The sequence below is a fragment of the Phocoena sinus genome, chromosome 14, assembly GCF_008692025.1.
Source record: "Phocoena sinus isolate mPhoSin1 chromosome 14, mPhoSin1.pri, whole genome shotgun sequence".
NCBI lineage: Eukaryota > Metazoa > Chordata > Mammalia > Artiodactyla > Phocoenidae > Phocoena > Phocoena sinus.
Genome location: NC_045776.1, coordinates 13,013,096 through 13,034,647, shown reverse-complemented (window position 1 = coordinate 13,034,647; position 21,552 = coordinate 13,013,096). Strand labels below are relative to the sequence as shown.

Sequence of the window (21,552 nt, the reverse complement as noted above, 5' to 3'; positions counted from 1 at the left end):
TAAGCTAGCTATTTGTTTAGAGAGATTTAATATTGATAAGGAAATATAGTTGCATTTTGACTCTAAAATCATCTGGCCCACTCATTGAATTAATTAACTGAGCTGTCTTTGGGGGGATAATGACATGGGAAAAAAACCATGTTTATGAGTATATTGTAACACTTCAGTATCTTTGAGGTTTCCTGTGGTGATGGCAGCTAAAAGGAGGGGGAGAAGCTAAAATAAGGAAGACAAGAGTTCTCTGTTAGTGGATGATTAGAAATAGCTTCTGCCAGGCCTCCCTGTCTGTTTCCTCCTTCTGGTTCATTTTCTGCACTGTCTTCTAAAGCACACACTAAATCAGGTCATTCTATAGTTGAAATTCCTGTCAAATGTATACCACCCTTATGACATCACTCTCTCGCCTTTCACATGATTTGGGAACTATGCCAAAAAAGCTTGTAACAGTTCTTTCCCTTTTAGCTTCATATTTTCAGAGAAGTGTGTGGACTTTGATCTCAGACAGATGTGGGTTTGAATCCTTACTCCACCATTTTCTTAAGTTTGTAAAAGAAGAAGAATATCTACCTCACCAGACTGTAAAACTTAAATGTGATAACAAGAAAAGCATTTAGCTAGTATCAAGCACAGAGGTGTTCAGTAATGTGGTTCCTTTTCCCTATTCTAATAAGTTAGAAGAAAACATATGCTGTATAGGTTATTAAGAACTTTTTTTTTAAACATCTTTGTTGGAGTATAATTGCTTTACAGTGGTGTGTTTCTGTTTATAACAAAGTCAATCAGCTATACATAAAAATATATCCCCATATCCCCTCCCTCTTGCGTCTCCCTCCCACCCTCCCTATCCCACCCCTCTAGGTGGTCGCAAAGCACCGAGCTGATCTCCCTGTGCTATGTGGCTGCTTCCTACTAGCTATCTATAAGAACTTTTGATAACATCTCAGGCTCTAATTCCTTTATTTCTTTATTTTCAAATATTATGGAAGTACAATCTCAAGATTTTTGATTCAAGATTAACCTTTTCTGTCTATTTTGTTCTCTCTATATGTCACTGATTCATATATATTTACATTTATAGAGTACGACTATAAATATATATATCAATACTTTGTACAACTTGTCTTATTGTCTAGTATAGCTCAGATGTTTGCTGGCTCCAACTTAAAGGGAAAACCCTTTGTTTATTAATTCCCCTTTGAAATACTAAGGAATTACCTTTAAGAAGGTGATTACCTTTAAGCATTCAGTAAACTTAAGATATATTTAAGATTTTTTTAATAGAACAATCACGCATATCATAAATGTAGATACTATACTGAAGCTGAAAATTTTAAATAACTCAGTTAAAGATAAGTATTATTTATTTATTTAATTTTATTATTATTTTTTCTTTTTTGCGGTACACGGGCCTCTCACTGTTGTGGCGTCCCCCGTTGCAGAGCACAGGCTCCGGATGCGCAGGCTCAGCGGCCATGGCTCACGGGCCCAGCCGCTCCGCGGCCTGTGGGATCTTCCCGGACCGGGGCGCAAACCCGTGTCCCCTGCATCGGCAGGCGGACTCTCAACCACTGTGCCACCAGGAAAGCCCTTATTTATTTTTAATTTAAAATTTAACTTCTATTTTGAGTAAAATACATTTATGTAGTTCAAAATTCTGAAGGTACAAAAGGGAACAAAATAAATCCCTCACTGTGTCCCTCCATGTTGTCTTCTCCCCAAAACAGTCAGTGCTGTTCATCATCTGTGTTTTTGCAGTGTGTTTGCTTTTAAAATCTCTTTGAGACATGATAGATAAAACAGTTTATCTCTCTGTTTAAAAGGGCAATTTGTGGAATAGCCTTTGGCATAGTTATTTCATCCTCACTTTGCAGCCACACCTCTGACTCCAAAGGATCACATATTTTTTTATTATAAAAATTCCAATGACACTCTACACAATTCTGAAGCACCTGGATTGTCAGAAAGGGAAAATTATGTTCAGCATAGATTTACATTTATGTATTTAGTTCTTTGAAAATTGCAAATTAGTATATGACATTTGGTGGTTAGAATATTTGCTGGCTATATAATCTAAACAAAATCATTTCATAAATTCATTTTGAGAAATAGCTGCCTTTTTCTTTTTTCTTTTTACGTTTCTGAAACTTAAAGCTCTTTAGGGCTTTTTTTGTTTTGTTTTGTTTTGTTCCCAGTCCATCATTTCTGGTTAGAACTCAGGGGTTACTCAGTCTACTTGATGGGAAGCAATTTACTCTTTTTAAATATTCAGGCATACAAATTTTAACTGAATAGGCATTTTTGGCAGTCAGTTCTATTTTTGAGTTCTTTTAAAGAAAGAATTTTACAACATGCTCTGAGGAGTTAAAATGTATAGACTTAAAAAGCGGCTCAATGTGCTAATATTGGACATCCTGCAGAGAATCTTAATTCTGATTTTTTAAAGTCGGTTATATTGATTTTTTCCTCTGCCTCTGCCTAAGAATGCATTTGTCCCCCGCAAAAAAGTCGTCAATTATTTTCAAATAAAATTGTGCTTCAGTAATGAATTTTTACCTAGGTCAGAGGCCAGCTTTTTTAGGTAATTATAGAAAAACTTGGAAAAAAAAATTTAAGGGTGTAACTAATTTCTGATGGTTCAATTCAGAAATTTATTTAACTAAACAATTCTATTTTTTAAAAATCACCTTATTTTTAGATGTGAATTTGGACATTGGATCTGGACATGACACGTGTGGAGAAACATCTTCAGAGAGTTACAGTTCTCCGTCTAGCCCAAGACATGATGGAAGAGAAAGTTTTGAAAGTGAAGAAGAAAAAGACAGAGGTTTGCTCTTTGGAGGGATTTGGGGGTGTCAGAGGAAAATGTGTGCTCTTAAAATCAGTCAAACATAAGTATTTTTATGGTACTGTAAATGTCATTATTGACTTTAATTGGCATAAAGGGTGTCGTGTAGACCACTGACTTAGCAGTTCCTAGTGATGTTGATTTTTTTTAAACCTATTTCACTGCATATGAAATTAAAGAGAAAGAAGACAGTCACAACAAAATGTAGAGTTAATGTAGAAAGATTGAAAGCTTGCATATTGTTAGATGCACATATATTTATAACGTTTATGTCTTCCTGATGGATTGACCCTTTTTATCATTATAAATATCCTTCTTTGTCTCTAATGACAATTTTTTTCTTAAAATCTATTTTGTCTGATAATAATATAGCTACTTTAGCTCTCTTTTGGGTGTTTGCAGGGTACCTCTTTTTCCATCCTTTTACTTTAAGCCTATTTGTGTCTTTGACTCTAAAGTATCTCTTAAAGACACCTTATAGTTGGATTATGGTTTTTTAGCAATTCTGCCCATCTCTGCCATTTGATTGGAGTGTTTAACCTATTGAAATTTACTGTAATTACTGATAAGGTAGGATTTACATCTGCTCTTTTGCGCTTTGTTTTCTGTATGTACTATGTCTTCAATTCCTCCTTAAATGGAGGCTCAGAGTCAGCCAGAAATAAGAGTATAGAGCCTTCTTAGGTCTCTCCTGGGCATGCATATATAGCCCTAGATATGAGCATGGCCTTTTAGATTCCCAGGAATATATTGAAGCTTTTCAGAGCTCCCTGTGAACATCCGCTTCTTCAGTTTTTCCTTTTAAGTTTTTTGGTCAGACTATTGTTAGCCTCAACTGGCCATGCCAGCCCAGGCAGCCAAGTTGTTAAACGGTTGCCGCAGATTGATTGTGACACATGCCCTGTGGGTAAGCTGCTGTTAACACAGAGTGAACTCAAGTTGCCAGACAGATAGTGACGGTTCCTTAGGAAGGTGCTTTTATAGAGTTCCAAATCCATGTTTCTTAGAGCGGCTGCTAGGCTGCTTGTTTTCGTAGCTACTGTAGTTGCAAGACTATTAGTTTACAAAGCTACTTCAGAGGTGGAGAATGTGAGCAAGAATTCGGGCAAGGTGAAATACCGCAGTGGTTGCTATTCTTACAAGATTCAGCTGTTTTTCTTTAATAAACACTCTTCACATTGCTGCGAGCCTTTAATTGATTTCCAGAGTTCTGAAAAAGTTGATTTTGATAGTTTTTGCCAGGATTTTTGTTGCTTTTATGGAGGAATGGAGTGTCAGAGGCTCTTACCCTGCCATTCCAGAAATGAGGTATCACAAATGTATATGTTGGGACTTCCCTGGTGGTCCAGTGATTAAGACTCCCCCTTCCAATGCAGGGGGTGCGGGGTTTGATCCCTGATCGGGGAGCTAAGATCCCCCATGCCTTGCAGCCAAAAAAAAAACAGAAACATAAAAAAACGGAAGCAATATTGTAACAAATTCAATAAAGACTTTAAAAATGGTCCACAAACACACAAAAAAATGTATATGCTGAATGAGGATGTCATTCTTTACAGTGATAATGTTATCTGATAACATCTTGGCTATAAACGTCTTAGTAATAGTGTCTTGGTTATAAGGTGTGTCCATGCTGGTGGGCAGTAATAAATGGTTTCTCTTGGGCCACTTAAAGATCATAAAGATCCTTTAACAACAGCATTTCAGACGTGGCTTTTTCCTGCACAGTCCACAGCTCTTCGAGACCTTAGCCTTTGTGTTATACCGTCAGGTCACATCTTAGGGAGCTATGACAGTGATTCTGCTGCATCACATACAGTTAAAGCCAGCTTTTACTTTGAAGTCATGACAAATGTAGCATGCAGTGACTACTGCCAGTTCTGCTAATCTGAGGCAACACTGCACTTCTGATCTGCAGTTTGCTCATGAAAGAAGAAAAATGAAACTAACTGCCCAGAGCTCTTATGAAGGTTAAACGAGCTAATTTTTATGCCTTATCCAGAATAGAGAAGCTTTCAATATGCTATGCCCGATTCTGTAGGATGTACCAATAATCCATGGCTCTTAAGCTAACAATGCAGATTTGCCTCTTTGTCAGAATTAAGGGTACATCTGCATGCCTAGATGACTTTGCAGCAGTCCTTTCCTGTCATCAGATAGGGTGAGTTGGTGGGCCTGTACAGAGGAGCTTGCCCTTTTTCAGATAGGCTCTGTTATCGCGTGACTAAATGAGCCTTCCCTAAATGAAGGATCATTAAGGGCTCTCTGAAACCAACCAGGGGGGAAAATGTCCACTGTGATAACAAGTGTTGATCATCTTTAGAATTTCGAGTGCATGAAAAGGTTGCTTTGAAAAGCATGTGGCTTTGTTGTTCTTGTTGGTCATAAAGGGGTTTTGTTGTAAGACTTTATACTTTTCAGAGTCAGCGCAAAAAAGGAGGACCTCTCTCTAAATAGCTGGGTGAGTCCTTATAATGCTTAGAAAACCATTTGGGGTCATGGGGCCATTTGCTGTGACTTAAGAAGATTTAAACAAAGCCCAATTCCTATAGAAATTTAATTGATCATCTGAAAAATATTACAGCTTCTTTTGAACTTAGATGTTTATTTTTAACTCTATACTTGTATGAAGGTACAGATATAAATACAGTGCCTTAAATAAGTTACTAATTTTTGGATACTTTTTGTTTTGCAAAGTTTAACCAGAAACTCCTCAGCTATTAAGGAGAGTATATGTTAGAACCACTTACTCATAAGTTGAATCTCTTCTAATATAAATTATTATTGTTGAATTAATAACATTGTTGACATTCTGTAGGTTGGTTCAGGTTTAACCTTTCTCCAGGAAGGTTCTATTTAACCTTTCTCCAGGAAGACTAGTATGATTTGTTTTTAGTATTGTTTCAAAAAATTGTAGCATCTTAACTGAATATAACTAATTATTACCTTAACAAATATAAACATTTTAAGTACACAGTGCCATTCTGCTTATATTTATGGGCAGAAAGATGTTAAATTAGGCACTACATTTAACTGAATGGTCTCTATACATAGTACTGCAGTATCTGGGTTTACGATATTTAAACATTGTGAGTTAGATTTTGTCTTTTGTCCCCTTTATACCAAAAGTCAAGAAATCCAGGGGAAGTCTAGATTGAAGTTATTTCTGTTTACAAGCAGAAGAGTGATGCAGTAATAAAAACAAATGCAGTACAATTTTGTATCTGCCACTTTGCTGTTTTGTTTTAGGAGAAATGGCACTGCTTCTTGTGCTCTAGCACACTTGTTTTATGACCATAATGGTAGCTTTAAATTTTCTTTCCCCCACTGAAATATTTAAAAGTAAGAATATTTATTCCATTCTAAGAAAACTCTGTTCCCTTCCCTATCTCTGGATATTTGAGTTAAATATAGTCTTTTTTTTTTTTTTTTAATAAATTTATTTATTTATTTTCAGCTGTGTTGGGTCTTCGTTGCTGCACGCGGGCTTTCTCTGGTTGTGGTGTGCGGGTTTCTCCTTGCGGTGTCCTCTCGTTGCGGAGCATGGGCTCTAGGCATGCGGGATTCAGTAGTTACAGCACGTGGGCTCAATAGTTGTGGTGCACGGGCTTAGCTGCTCCGTGGCATGTGGGATCTTCCCGGACCGGGGCTCGAACCTGTGTCCCCATGCATTGGCAGGCGGATTCTTAACCAATGCGCCACCAGGGAAGTCCCGAGTTAAATATAGTCTTGATTGAACTCCTTTAAATTGTATTATTTATGTGAGACAAATGTGAAGACCTCGGGTTTAGTAGTACAGAATATAAATCAAGTGAATTGCCTAAAATTGATTAAGGTTAAAAATATCTGATCCCTTTCTCTGTAATAAAGGTCTGTATTTTATACTGTGCTTCATTCAGTCTCCATTAACCTTTTGTTTCTTACCTCTCCATGGATTTTTTTTAATTTAAGATTTAATTTTTTTAGAGCAGTTTTGGGTTTACTATAAAATTGAGAGAAAGATACAGAAATATTCCGTGCTCTCACACATATATAGTCTGCCCTGTTATCAACAATTGCTCCCTAGAATGACACATGTTTTACCAAGGATGAACCAATCTACTTTGATGCATCATTATCACCCAAAGTCCATGGTTTATCTAAGGGTTCACCTTCAGTGGCTTTGGACAAATGTATAATGATACATATCCATCATTACAGCATCACACAGAGTATTTCCACTGCCCTGAAAACACCCCGGGCTCTGCCTGTTCATCCTTCTCCGGAGCCCCCACCCCTGGCAGCCACCAAGCTTTTATTGTTTCCATAGTCTTGCCTCTTTTCCAGAATCTCCATATGTTTACAGTGAAGGCCACAGAAAGCCAAAAATTAAAAGAAGTTCAGCTTGGTAGTCAGGAAGCTTAGGGATACATTTATTAGTCCAAACTTCAGTGTTTACTTTAGATATACTTAAAGTTTATTTCTAGCAAGAAGGTTGGGAGATTATGCTTGTGTTAACATCTAGTTATGTTTGTTTCCCTCAGACACAGACAGCAATTCTGAGGATTCTGGAAATCCATCCACAACCAGGTTTACAGGTTATGGTTCTGTCAACCAGACTGTCACTGTCAAGCCACCTGTTCAGATTGCTTCATTAGGAAACGACGATGCAAACCTTTTAGAAGATCCCTTAAGCTCACCCAAGTATCAGCATATTTCTTTTATGCCAACTTTACACTGTGTCATGCACAATGGTGCCCAGAAGTCTGAGGTGGTCGTTCCTCCACCCAAATCTGCTGATGGTAAAACAATAGGGATGCTTGTTCCTAGCCCTGTTGCTCTCTCTGCAATAAGGGAGTCCACGAACTCAACCCCCGTCGGAATACTAGGGTCAACAGCTTCTACTGCAGAATCAGAAAAGCACCTTGAATTACTGGCGTCCCCTTTACCTGTTCCATCAACATTCCTTCCACATAGTAGTACTCCCGCTTTGCACCTCACAATTCAGAGGCTAAAACTGCCGCCGCCGCAGGGATCTTCCGAGAGTTGCACGGTGAACCTCTCCCAGCAACCAACCGGGAGTCTGAGCGTCGGATCACCAAACACTGCCTTTATTCCTGTTCATAATCCAGGTAGTTTTCCAGGATCTCCTGTTGCTACCACAGACCCCATCACAAAATCTGCATCTCAAGTGGTAGGACTAAATCAAATGGTGCCTCAGATTGAGGGAAACACAGGGACAGCCCCTCAGCCTACCAATGTGAAGGTAGTTCTTCCAGCAGCTGGCCTCTCGGCCGTACAGCCACCAGCTTCCTACCCCTTGCCAGGCTCTCCCCTTGCTGCCGGGGTGTTACCCAGCCAGAATTCCACGGTCCTCAGCACGGCGGCACCGTCTGCCCAGTCCGCGGGAGCAGGCATCAGCCAGGCCCAGTCGAGTGTTCCTCCCGCGGTTCCTACCCACACCCCCGGTCCCGCCCCAAGCCCGAGCCCTGCTTTGACACACAGTACTGCGCAGGGCGACAGCACGTCTTACATCAGTGCTGTGGGAAACACGAACGCCAACGGGACAGTGTTGCCTCCACAGCAGATGGGCTCAGGTCCTTGTGGTTCTTGTGGGCGAAGGTGCAGCTGTGGGACCAATGGAAACCTTCAGCTAAATAGTTACTATTATCCTAATCCAATGCCTGGACCAATGTACCGAGTCCCATCGTTCTTTACTCTGCCATCCATCTGCAATGGCAGCTACCTCAACCAAGCACATCAGAGCAATGGAAACCAACTTCCTTTTTTTCTGCCTCAGACTCCATATGCAAATGGACTGGTGCATGACCCAGTCCAAGCCAACTATGGCATGCAGCAGATGGCAGGATTCGGGAGGTTCTATCCTGTGTATCCAGCACCTAATGTAGTCGCCAGCACGAGCGGTTCGGGGCCCAAGAAGAATGGGAACGTTTCATGTTACAACTGTGGTGTGAGCGGGCACTATGCACAGGAGTGTAAGCAGTCGTCCATGGAGGCCAGTCAACAAGGTAATCATGAGAGCTCCCAGAGGACTTGTTTTTGAGTGTGCCCGTCCCTCCCTCCCCTGGTGATCACGGTGATCCTGTTGAAGCAGAAAGAGCTGTTGTGTGTTTGTTTACGGATGTTGTGCTTTCCGTGACAAATCATAAAGTGCAAACGGCAAAACCTAGTGTGGACACACACAGGACACACACACAGCACAAGGAAGCTCAGAGAAATTCAGTTCCCAATTAAGGAATAAACCATAAAGGCACTTCTTAAGGAATATAATGGGGATTTGCGAATCTCTTGCTAGCAGCACTTTTTTTTTTTAAAGCTACAATCCTGTGTCATAGAGTAAGCAAAATTTTTAAATGCTGAAAAACTAGGAAGTGATAGTCATCTGACATGGAAGATTTTTAGTTGTTTGGGTCTATCTATGCATAACCAACTGGCCTCATGCTACACCCTTCCTTCCCAGCAGACACTTTTTTTTTCAGTGCTATTACATTTTAAAAGGCACAAAATATTTAAGCACTGGATTTTGGAGTAAGGAGATTCAAACTGAGTTTAATATTATTACCACCAGAATAAAGAAATTGTTCTTCAATAAGTACGTGTAAGATACCCAGTTCAGTGTAGACCTGAAACTGTTACCTTTCACTCACATTAGGCTTTTGTCATTTTGCCAGATCTCACACAGAAAAAAGGCTTGACTTGGGAGTATGTGCTTGACATTTTTAAGGGAAAATTGAGTTTGATAGCTTTAGGTTGAACTTAAAGCACAAACTTCATTATTACTTTTTAAAAGTCGTTTTATGGACCATTTTGCGGTCCGAGTATTGCCGAAGGAGCAGCGGCTGAGGAGCATGCCCATTTGATATCTTGTAGTGGTTTGTGATGCATTGCATTGTACGCAGTGACTTAGCAGTTCTGTCTTTCCCATTTTAGGCACTTACAGACTGAGATACGCACCTCCCCTCCCCCCTTCTAATGATACGTTGGATTCTGCAGACTGAAACAAGTAAAGCTTGCCTACTTAATACACTGAAGTGTGGGGAGTCATGGTTGGGGTGTGGAGGGGAGGAAAGGAAAGGTATTTTGTTTGTGTTTCTTTGTCTGTACATTTCCTAGATTTCTATGCAGTTGGGAGTTTTCATTTCTCTTATACCAAAATGTCCAAAACAGAAAAGAATGCATTGCTTTTGAGCCTCTGGTCTCCTGGTACAACAACAGGCTTATCTGTATGATACATGTAATTTAAACATCCAAACAGACTACCAAAAGGAAAATGCTGATGCGTGCTTTTTTTTTTTTTTACACTGAATACTTGCTGTGTGCGATGTTTACTGAATCTTTAAAACTGTGTATTTGACCTTTTTTAATAACACTGGTGACAGTCCTATGGTTTTGGAAAAAAACTTTGCTTCTTCCCCAGTTTTTCTCACTTTCGTCCTACACTCCGCTTTTCTCCCCCACCCTCACTCTTTCCAGTGGCCGCAGGAGTGGTTGGCACTGCATTGTCCACACTTTGTAAACTGCTCTGCATATAAATTGAGGGTAGAATGTTTCACCTTAATCATAAGGGAGAATCACATTCCCAAAATAGTGTGTATATATGTAATAAACAGCACCACGTAAATACATATATGCAGTGCTTGTTGTCCAAATAAAAATTAAAACAAGTGGAAGAGAGAGGAGGAAGTAAAATCATATGAAACTGAGAAAATATGACATATGAAGTGGACAAAGAGCTTTTTCTTTAAAAAAAAAACAAAACCTTTTTACTTCATCATACTTTTTTAGCCTGTTGCTTCAGAGAGACATAAAGTGAACAAACTAGTGTGAGTGTGGTTCTTCTGTGTGTTTGTTTGTCATGAAAATCAACAGCCAATTTTACCTGTAGTCTACCACTGTGTCATGTAAAAGAGACACTTGAGTCAAGATTTCTTTTCCTACACCAACTGTTACAGTGTTCCATTGTGTTTAAAATGTGTATGCTTTATTGCAATCTGAACAGAAGCTCTGCGTTTCTACAAAAGTCAGGTATTTGTTCCCTAACTTGTCTCGTAGCAAAGTCACTTTTATAACAGTTTACCACTATGCTTGATTATAATGTGAAAGACTGAATTCTGCGTGTGTTAAGATGGTATGAATCATGTCAGTGTCACATCACTAAGTTTAATGCTGCTGTTTAAAAACAAAAGTTTTTTTAAAGCCAATCTATGTACTAAATTGCTTCCAGGTAATTTTTGATTTCCTAAAGTGCACTGAGGTTATCTGGAAGAACGGGGTGCAGGTTTGGACCGCTGCATTCAACAGCAGTGAGCAGCTACCACTGTAGAGTCGCAGGTTGAGGGCTTGGGGTTGGGTTTGTTTCCCCATCCTCAGTACAGGGCAGAATCGACAGATGTTTGTTGTGTGGGGTCACGTTGGTGTGCAGCAGAGGAACTTGAATATCTGGTCTCGGTTCGGAAGCCTAACAGATTGCCAGACAAAAGGAAACACTTGAAGAAAGAAGCTTCGTGTAATGCTTCACAGATAGAATTTATATTTATAGCACCAATGTACATTTTGAAACCTTCTTTCTGGGGTGGGAGTTAAAGGGGAAGGAAGGGGAGGGTGTGAAGGGGGGGTAGGCGAAAGCTTTAATTTAAAAAGAGAAGAAGTCCGAGTAAAGGAAATTATTTTGATTAAATGTATTTTGTTTGATCTGGGTATTTTTGGACCACATTATTAAATTAATTGTTGAGCTGCAGTTGAGTTGTTCAAGTGAGAGTTTTGATAAGCCCCATCTGGACCGCATTGTGAACCATTGCCAGTTGTACTTTACGGAGCTTATTTTATGATTTAAAAGACTGTACTGTACATAGGAGGTATGTTACCTTCTCCTTATTTGTATGTTTACCATATACTTTGATATTTGAAATGTTATGTACTGGAAAGGCCACTTATATTTCTAGAACAGATTGGATTTTATGCAACCTTTTTTCCTTGAATTAACAGCAATAAAAAAATGAAAAATGGCTTAAGAATTGTGCTTTATTGCAAATTTTGTAAAAGTGAAAGATAGGAGGACATCATACCTCGTGGGTTTGGGGTTTTTTCCCTTTTTAAAGAATCAACCCGTTATTTTCCTGCAATGTGGGCAGTGAATCCCCAAGTTACTTACCATCTGGAAATGTTTCCCACAAGCAGCCTTACTATATATATGGGGCACCTGTGTGACCGCTGAAAGAAGAGTCTGCACTTCTGTGCTTCCTGAGCACACACTGTGTGCCAGAGGCACCGTGGCGGCTCAGACAGAGTTCTTATCACCCAAGAGCGGTGTTTCTGGTTCAGGCCCTCCCTCACCGAAAGCGTAGAGGACCTAACTTACTTCCTCAAATTTATTAATACTATTTTGTTTTCCAGGAAACTCTCCCAATACAGTACCTTTGAATTACATTGGTTCTATCTTGTGTAACCCAGTCTCAAGTCAGTCTTTACACAATCAGTAATTTTATAAGAGATTGTGGGGAGGTGCTTTCCACATATCCATGCATCAGTCATGTCCTCTGGTGACGACGGATGTCACTCGGCCCAGCCCCTCCGGTTGTTCCCAACGTTCCGTGCAGTGACGGACACTAAGAATGATTGTCCTGAGCCACCTAACGCACGTTCCCTCTGTACCCAGTTGGGCCGTAGGTTTGAAAAGATCACAGGACCCCTGATGGCTTTTCTGTTAGCCAGCAAACAGGCACCTACACGTAACACACGGCAGTTATGGACCCGCCTCCAGTTAACTCACACACCTCCAGTGTCATCACCTGTGTCCCTTAACCGACCCTTCTCCTTCCTGCCCCCACTGCGCAACGTCACCACTACTCTCAATTTCACTATCCTCTTTTCCCCTCACATTTTACATCCTCCTTCCCCAAATATAGTGTATTTCTACTTTTCTTGAGCTTTTTAGAAAGGGTACCCTTTACCTCGTCTTCTGTGACTATCTCTACTCATCTGGTTTTACAGTCCTGATGTTGCATTGGGGGAGAACAATACACACACACACACACACACACTTATCCGTTCTGTCAACAGACAGTTGGGTGGTTTTCACTCGTTTGCTCTTGTAACAGGAGCAGTTTTGTACCAGTCTCCTGGCTTGTATGTGCGAGAGTTCCCAGGGATATACATCTAGGAATGCAAGTGCTGGGTTGTAGGACATGCCAAGTATTCAGTTTTCCCAGATTCGCCATGTGGTTTTCCAAGTGGTTTACACTCTCACCAGCAGCATGCATGCCCCTCAGTCCATATCCCAATGCTGTGATAGTGCCCGCGGCGGCTTGGGGAGGGAGAAATAAGTGTAGGCTTGGAGGGATTTGTGTGAGGCTTCATGGAGGAGGTGAGTGTGGAGGAGAGCCTGACATGACAGCACGGGCGAGGTTTGGACCAGTGTGGACCAGGGGGCGCGCTCTAGGCAGAAGGTGTGTGGAAAGGCACAGGACCCGAGGTGATGGGTTGTGAGGTCGGGAGGTGACACAGGCAGCTGTCATAGAGGGAACATCTTGAAAGAGTTATGAGATTTGTGGTTCAGTAGGTAAAATAGAGCCAGACTGGAGAATTTGGAGTTGATTGAGTGAAAAATTGGAAGTTGCCAAGTTTTAAGTAGAGAAAAAATACATTGATGATAGTTTTTGAAAGAAGGCTTGGAAGTTGAGAGACCGGTTAGGATGAGGCGACAGGAAGGAAGAGGATGGAAGGAACGCCGGGCTTCAGAGCCATGTTTTCCCCAGATAGAAGATGAGCTGGTCTAAGTTACGGCTGTGAGGATTACATAATACATGGGAAAGGTCCAGCATGATGAAGTAGCACCAAGGAGGCACCCAAATGTTAGTTGAATTCCGTTTCAACGCACAGGAGAATTGTGATTCTGTTTTCAGAGACGAGGAAAATGTGGATGAGAGTTAAGTCTGTGTGAAGGCAGTGGTTCTCTGGGTGGCAAGGAGCCTGGTAACTGTAGTTCTTCATTATATTAAGCTTAGTTGTTTCAGCTCTGTCCACTTATAAAAGACAAAATATTTCTTGTGCTCAAAAATTAAATCTATGTGGAGGTAGCTATGGGCTCTATATCCATGGGCTGAGTCTTGCAGTACCAAAGTAGAACAAGGTCTTACAAGGCAAATCCACATTTAATTTTTTATGTAAGTGCTAAACATCTAATTTTTCTGAGAAGTTTCCAAAAAGGTTAAAGCACAGTGTAAAATAATTTCTCTCTCTCTTTTTTTTTTAACAGGTAGCATCTAGTACTTGAGCACCACCATCCATTTGAGCTTGGAGGACACCTTTTTTCAGTTCTACATACTGATTACAAAAACATTTAAGGTTAAGGCAGTGAAACCAAATGGAGGCAAGCTGTGACAGTAGTTAACCCGATAACCCTTCCATCTTTCCTCTCAAAGGATAAAGAAAAATGCTGACTCCCTCCGCCTACCCCACCCATAGAAAGGGCCCGTTTCTGTCCAGAGAAATGAGTTGAGGTCTGGGGGATGAAAGACGAAAGAGGTGCCCTGACCATAAACATGGTGGCTGCACCTCTGGACCTTTCCTCGGGGATGGAAGACAGTCTGCAGTTGGGTTCTATTATGAGAATGAAGGGCTCTGGGGCCCCAGATTTGAGAGGCAAGGTGTAAACTCAGATGAGGGCGTGTTCTCACTGCAGTGCCCTAGACCGCCTGCAGAGGGCAGCACCATCCTTTCCCAGAGCACGCCCGTCCGCTTGCACGGTTTGTATACCTAAGGTCAATCGAACATCAGTATTTTAGTATACCACTGCTTATGAATCACAGCTGTTGTACTCATATGTGCAAAAATAACTTTTCCACGTTTCAGGAAAAATTGACCTAATTCTTAAATGCTGTCCTCTTTTGAAAACTGTGAGCCCCTACATTGGAGCATGGGTACATATGACGTGAACTCTGTGTGTATGCAAATGTCTGTCCATCTTGGAAGCAAGATGGCTTTAGGCTCCCTCGTTCCTGCTCTGGAAAGTGGGGTACATCACAAGTGTAGGCATCAAAAATCCTGCCTGCCTGCAGTCACACCTCTTCTTCAGTGACTGTTGGCCTCAAGTCTCCAGAGCTCTTAATTCTAAGATCCTGATTTGCTACTTGAACTTTGGGGGTGGGGCGAGGTGGGGGGCTGGGTGGTTCTTCATTGTCTGTCTTTTTCCTCTTGCAGCTCCGACTTGATCCACTGTAAAAGGTCTCGCTCGGCCAGCCTCTCACCAAAAGAAATTGCTAATTGGGAAGCAGCGCCGCCTGGTGGGGGACGAGGACAATGCAAGCAAGCGGACGTCATTGCCCACTTGACCTGATGTAGAGAAAATTGAGCGTAAGGCAGAAAACATTTGAGATTGTAAACCTGTGCTCAAAACCTTAAAGAATGCAGGCAACTGGCCATAAAAGTAATCTGAGCGGTCTCCTCTTTCAGACATTGCAATCTCATCTTAAACGCATTGATGGTCCTTTAGAGTTTCCTTTGCACTTTTCTCTGTGCTCATTGGCCTGCACAACTGTGAAGGGTATGGGGTCTCCCTCCTCCCTGTTTTACAGATTAGGAACTCAGGGTTCGGAGGAGTTAAGTGCCACAGACATGCCACCAGTGATGAAGGCCAGGCCCCAACTTCAGATTAGTGCTTACCTCCTGCCCCACTTCCTGGCCTGCAACTGCTTCTTCTCTGACCGCAGGGCAGTGACCTTTTAAACCGTATACAGCGATAGGCACCCATGTCTTAAGAACCATGGGGCCTCTGGATTCCCGAGAGAGGAGTGGGCTGGGTCCTGGTCAGTCAGAATGTCTCTTTTCTGTATCTCTGTTGAAGGGGTGAGGGAAAGTTTGCAGAGCTGGGAGACCTCAGTACTTTTAGAACTAGGCTTTCAGCGTTTGCCTGTCTCAGATGAATTCAAGGAGCAGCAGCTGTTGCCTACATCCAAGGTTTGAAACATGCAGCAATGTGCTCTGTTGGAACACTGAATCTTGCTCTGCAAAGGTTTTTATTGTCCCCACATGTCTCAGTGACTCTTGAGCATTTGGTGGCTAGTCCATAATTTTAAGACTTCAGAAGTTAAGAAGTGCAGTAGCAGGGCACACAGGAAAGATACTTCACTGCTGCTATTTGAAAAGCTCTGACCGTTATATATAGATTGTCCCAAGCACTCCCTCTACCCGCCACCGCTACTCAAAGACACTCCAAAGACCAAAAATGACAGAGGCAAAGTCACCTTCAAGCAGGAACGGTGACAGTCACACCCGCCCCAAAAGCCTTTCTGGATGTTAAGAATGCCACCAGGTCGGTCACCTAGTACTCGGTGCTCATTCTTGCTAGCGTATCAGGGTTGGGTATTTGTGACATGGTAACTCACTTTTGCATTGGAAGCCTCCATCAGGTGAACTTGTACAAAGAGGTGGCGCTGGTAAAGCCTTATTTTCAGCACCCACCCACAGTACGCCTGACTTTTCTCAGGCTCATTTACAGAATGGGGATAACATCCACTTTGTTAGAATAGTTATAAGGATTGAATCTGGCAAAATACATAAAGCACTCAGTGTCTGGCACACAGTAGGTGCTCAGGACATTGGTGATGGTGGCGAACGCCTTCATGCCCAGCGGGGGGCAGGCACGTGTCAGCCTCACCGCAGCCATATGAGGTGGGTACTCCGCTCCATCTTACCGTTGGGGAGGTTGAGGCATGAAGGCCGCCCAAGTGTCTGAGGGCACAGAGCGGGTCAGTGGCAAGGCTGGGGCTGGAACCTGCCGCTCTTAGCCCCCAGGCTCCTCCAATTCTTTGTGCCTGGGTCACAGGATGCTACAGGCATGGTGTGACAGTGCAGGGCACCCCGCACTGGGGTAAGGTAGGCAGCACTCAGGCCAGCTCCGCCGTAAACTCTGTCGTCTTGAACACCTGGCCCTCCTGGACCTTCATTTTTCTTACCCGAAAGCTGAGTGTTGCTTGGAAAAGAGTGGTAGAAACTGAGCTAAATGACCTTAGAATTCTGTGGCTTGAAGCTTACTTTTTCACTTTAAGTGATTTATCAAGTTTTTATAATTCTTTACCTCTACACTTTTGTTTAACTGATTTGAAGTCCTTTTTGGGTGTGGCCAGGAGCACAAACCCCAGCTGTCACCATGTGCTAACAGGACAGGAAATGTTTCCAGGTCCTTAGGGAGCGGCAAGAGAAAAGACCCCAATTGGGGCTGGCTGGGCACTAGGTGGCAGCACCGGCTTCTGACTGTGTCTGGTCCAGCGGAGGAGCAGGTGCTCTGTCCTGTCCTCAAGATTCTAGGTTCTCCTCTACTTGTACTGATACAGTTTTCACCTGGGGGGGCCTTCCAGTCAAAAAACGAAGCTCGCGTACCGAGTCCTGTGCTGAAGGACACAGGGTTAGCCATAGCTCACAGGTCAGCAACACGTAGAGATGGACAAACTACGGTCCACAGCTAAGAATGGTTTTTACATCTTTAAATGGTTGAAAAGAATACGTTTTCATGACGCATAAAAGAATTATATGAAATTCACATTTCAGTATGCACAAATAAAGTTTCTTGGAACACGGCCACTCGTTTGTCTCGTTGTGGCTGCTTTCGTCAGAAATGGTCAAGTTGAGCAGTTACGACAGAGACCATGTGGCCCTCAGAGCCTGAGGTACTGTCTGTACCTTTATGGAAAAAGCTTGCTGACCCCTGACACACAGCAACCTTCTCTAAGTAAAGGTGCGCTCTCCGGTGTCTTTCAGGTCCTACGTGCGAGTGCAGGAATTTCACTCTCCTTTTTGCTGCTGGGTCTTCTTAGCAAAATGAGATCACCTCTGGTGCACACATTCCATCAGCTGTTTAGCAAATATCTCTTGGCTGGGAGCTGAGTGTCACGAGGGGCATAACCAGCTACAGCCTGGTCACAAGCCGTGGGGTCCCAGTGGGTGGACAGGTGAACTCTGCCTGCTGAGAACTGGGAAAGGGTTTTCAAAGGACAACATTTCCGCTGGGCCAGAAAGGGAGAAGTGAGATATTCTTAGTGAAGAGGTAAAGAGATGGCAAAGAAAATGTCATCGACTTCAGGAATGCTGGGTAGGGAGGTGAGAGGGTGGGAGGAACAGGTAAGGGCAGGTGCGGGGCAGCAGGGTATGAAGACGGGAGGGAGCCAGACGGGCAAGGGTTTGGAAGGAAAAAACATGCATTATTTTACTCTTGCTGAATTTGTGGTGCTTGAGTGACACCTGGTCATCCAGTGTTTGTCTCACAGCGTGGCCCTGGGTCACCTGCAGTAGAGTCACCTGAAGGGCGTCACTAAAACACACACTCCTCAACTCTCCCTCCCTGCAAACACACACCTAGAGAATGGAAGTTCGCAATGTCTATTTTGGTGGGTGCAGGGGAGAGCAAAGCCGATCCGTCAAAGAAGGCTGAGAAGGAGGATCCAGATAGTGGAGAATGTCCCCTGAAGACCGGAAGATAAACTTTGAGAATGAAATGGTCGTCATTGCCACATACAGTAGAGGTCAGGAGGTATGGCCACGAGCTTGACAGTCACGAGGTCACTGGTAACTTTAAGACGACAGTTGCGGGGGATTGAGAGGAGAGCCAGAGGAAGACAGAAGGATGTGAGGATGGACAACTAACCTCACTCTAGTTGCTACTTATTTTTAAAGGCAGTATAATGTAGTGCTTTGAATCCCAAGGCTGTCACTTGAGCTGGGGCCTCTGAGCAAGTTCCCTTACCTGTAAACAAAGATTACAAGAGTGTCAACCTTCTGGGGTTTTTGTGAGGGTTAAAACGTTCCAACGTGGTGCCAGGCATACAGGGAGCACTAACACAACATTATATTTCCTTTAAAAATACTTTCTTATTCAGAACCTGCCTTCCTATTTTAGGGCCTGTCAGAATTAGGAATGCCTCCCTTTGGATTATGACTGGGCTTTGTTCTTTCCTGTTAGCTCTTTTTGTTTTACATAATTGCAGTCATCCTATACACGCATTTTATATCTTTTTTGTTTGTTTGTTTACAGCTGATAAGCCAATATCGACACTTTATTACTAACTAAAGTCCACAGTTTACATCAAGGTTCACTCTTGGTCTTGAACATTCGGTGGGTTTTGACAAATGTATGATGACGTGTATCCAGCATTGTAGTATCATACAGAATAGTTTCACTGCCCAAAACATCCCATGCTCTGCCTTTTTACCCCTCCCTCCCACCCCTGGCATCCACTGATCTTTCTACTGTCTCTATAGTTCTGCCTTTTCCAGGTGGTCATATAGTTGGAATCACACAGTATGTAGCCTTTTCAAATTGGCTTCTTTCACTTAGTAATATGCATGTAAGTTTGTAAGTTTCCTCTATCTCTTTTCATGGCTCAATAGCTCTTTTTTTTTTTTTTTTCCTCTGAATAATCCACTGTCTGGATGTGCCAGTTTGTTTATCCACTCACCTACCGAAGGACATCTTGTCTGCTTCCAGGTTTTGGCAATTATAAATAAAGCTGCTCTAAACATCCCTGTGCAGGTTTTTGTGTGGATGTAAGTGTTCATCTTACTTGGGTAAATACCAAAGAGTGCGATTGCTGGATCATATGGTAAGCTATGTTTAGTTTTGTAAGAACCTGCCAAACTGTCTTCCAAAGTGGTGCCCCGTTTCCGTTCCCATCGGCGGTGAACAGGAGTCCTTGTTGCTCTGCATCCTTACCAACACTTGGTGTTGTCCTTGTTTGGATTTTAGCCGTTATAAGTACGTAGTAGCACCTTATTGTGTGAACTTGCAATTCTCTAATGACATAAGATGTGGAGCATTTTTCACGTGTTTGTCATTTTTGGTGAGGTGTCCAGATCTTTTGCTGATGTTTTTAAATTGGGCTGTTTATTTCCTTATTATTGAGTTTTAAGCATTCTTTGTATATTTTGGACACCAATCCTTTGTGCTTTGCAAATATTTTCTCCTTAAAAGCATTCTTTTAACGCTTTTTTCTTTTTATTGGGATGAAACGGGAATGTGAGGCCACCAAGGGACAGAGCCCAGAGGGTCCCCCTGCGTCTTTACTCTTCTCAGACGCAGCGCCAGACATCTCCAGCGGGCGTCCGGCAACATGTCAGAAGCGGGATCCTGTAGTGGTTGCCAGGTCCTCAATGCAGAGCTGGGGGTGCACTTGGCAACTGGGGTGGGACCCTGGAGGCTTCCAAGTACCTCCTCTGAAGGGACAACCGGCAAGATTAAGCGGCTGGGCCACCGCTGGCCCTTTTATTACTTGCCCAGAGAACAGAAATTGTGGGTCTACAGCGACATCCCTTCGTAACTTCTTCAACCTTACTTGGGACACAGAGGACCGAGTTCCTCCCCAGTGTGTTTACAGAGACGTGCACGGCAAAGGAAGCAAGCCGTTTCCACGCCGGGCTTCAAGCAGGGCTGCCGGCGTTGCCTGTGCGCCTCGGTGTGGATGAGCTTCCTTTCTGCCAGACGCAAACAGACCTTGGTGGGGCCTCGGCGGAACAAGAGACAATAGTGCTTCCCCCAGGATGGAAAGTCGTCACCCCGCAGCAGACGGGAAGTTCAGCTCCACAGAGGGGCTTTGCCTGTGGGTCTTCAGATCTCCCCTCCCACCCACCCATCTCGTGATAAATTGATGCAATGCCTTAATGCTTCCACATAGCTGAGTATCTTCTCTGGAGTTCAGTATCGAAATAGGCATATTTCTGGCTACATTGAAAACCCTGGTGAGGAGGAAGTGAACTACTCTAGAGTGCGTGTGATCCAAGCGGAAATAAATCATTGTGCCCAGCTCGTTCTGAATCCCAGTTTCCTCTTAAGCCAGACTTTCCACCTAATGGAAAGTGGAGGTGTGTTTACTCTAGCAAAGATGGTCTCTTGAATGAAAACAGTTGGAAAAGGCCCGTCACGTGGAGGGAAATTGGTGGAGCGCATTGTTTCTCCCAGTGCCGCCTGGGGAGCCCCTTGGGAGGCCTGTGAAATACAGACTCCAGCACCACCACCACCGCCCCCCGGCCCCCCCTGCACAGGGTGCCTGGCGGGGGGCGCAAGAGCGAGCCCTTCACAAGCTCTCCATTCCGATGCACAGAATTTTGAAAATCATTAAGTTAAAAGCACAAACTTCAGAAGCCTAAAAAGCTGGCTTTAGATCTTGACTCTGTCACCCAGTAGCCGTGTGACTTTGGACAAATATTTAAATGGCTTCGCTCTTATCTGCAAAATGGGAATAATAGCAATGGGGTCGTGGAGACCCCCCCAGTGCCTGCACAGCTACCAAAGCTAAAGTGCTTGAAACATGTACTGATACACCCAAGAGGTCCTCAGAAGACAAGAAAGGGGGCTTCAGAAAGTGTAGGCTGTCCCCCTCCTCTACTGTGGGGTTTTGTTTGTTTTACACCAAGTAATAATGACTAGCTGTTATTTGAGTCCATACCATGCACCAGGCATTATCCTGAGCACTTCCACGTATTATTAACCCTCAAGCCTATAAAATAGGTATAATTATGATACCCACTTTATAGATGGAGAAATCGAGTCAAGGACAGGTTAAGGAACTTGCCCACTCAGTTTCGAAGTCCGCATTTGAATGCAGGACCTGGAGCCTGGAGCTCTCTTCTTGGGCCTCTAGCCCTTAAAGACCTGACAGTAAACTGATAGAGAAAAATGGAAGTCCACTTCCTGGGAAACAGTGGAAGTTTAACTCCTCTTCAGC

General features: G+C 43.0%; 1 protein-coding gene across 3 annotated transcripts in view; it reads left to right on the top strand.

Moving 5' to 3' along the window:
• The window catches only part of ZCCHC2 (zinc finger CCHC-type containing 2), a 55,503-nt gene extending 37,627 nt beyond the window's left edge, over nucleotides 1-17,876 (top strand). The window contains exons 12-15 of one of the 3 annotated variants that reach the window (XM_032603076.1): nucleotides 2,696-2,824; nucleotides 7,366-8,850; nucleotides 9,773-9,845; nucleotides 15,041-17,876. In XM_032603076.1, coding sequence (XP_032458967.1) covers nucleotides 2,696-2,824; nucleotides 7,366-8,850; nucleotides 9,773-9,840 — 1,682 coding nt within the window. In that variant the 3' untranslated portion in view covers nucleotides 9,841-9,845; nucleotides 15,041-17,876. Of the gene's footprint in view, nucleotides 1-2,695; nucleotides 2,825-7,365; nucleotides 8,851-9,772; nucleotides 11,852-14,096; nucleotides 14,822-15,040 lie in introns of those variants that run through there. The other 2 variants (XM_032603077.1, XM_032603075.1) reach the window with 2 other exon arrangements.
• The last annotated feature ends 3,676 nt before the right edge of the window (nucleotides 17,877-21,552 follow it).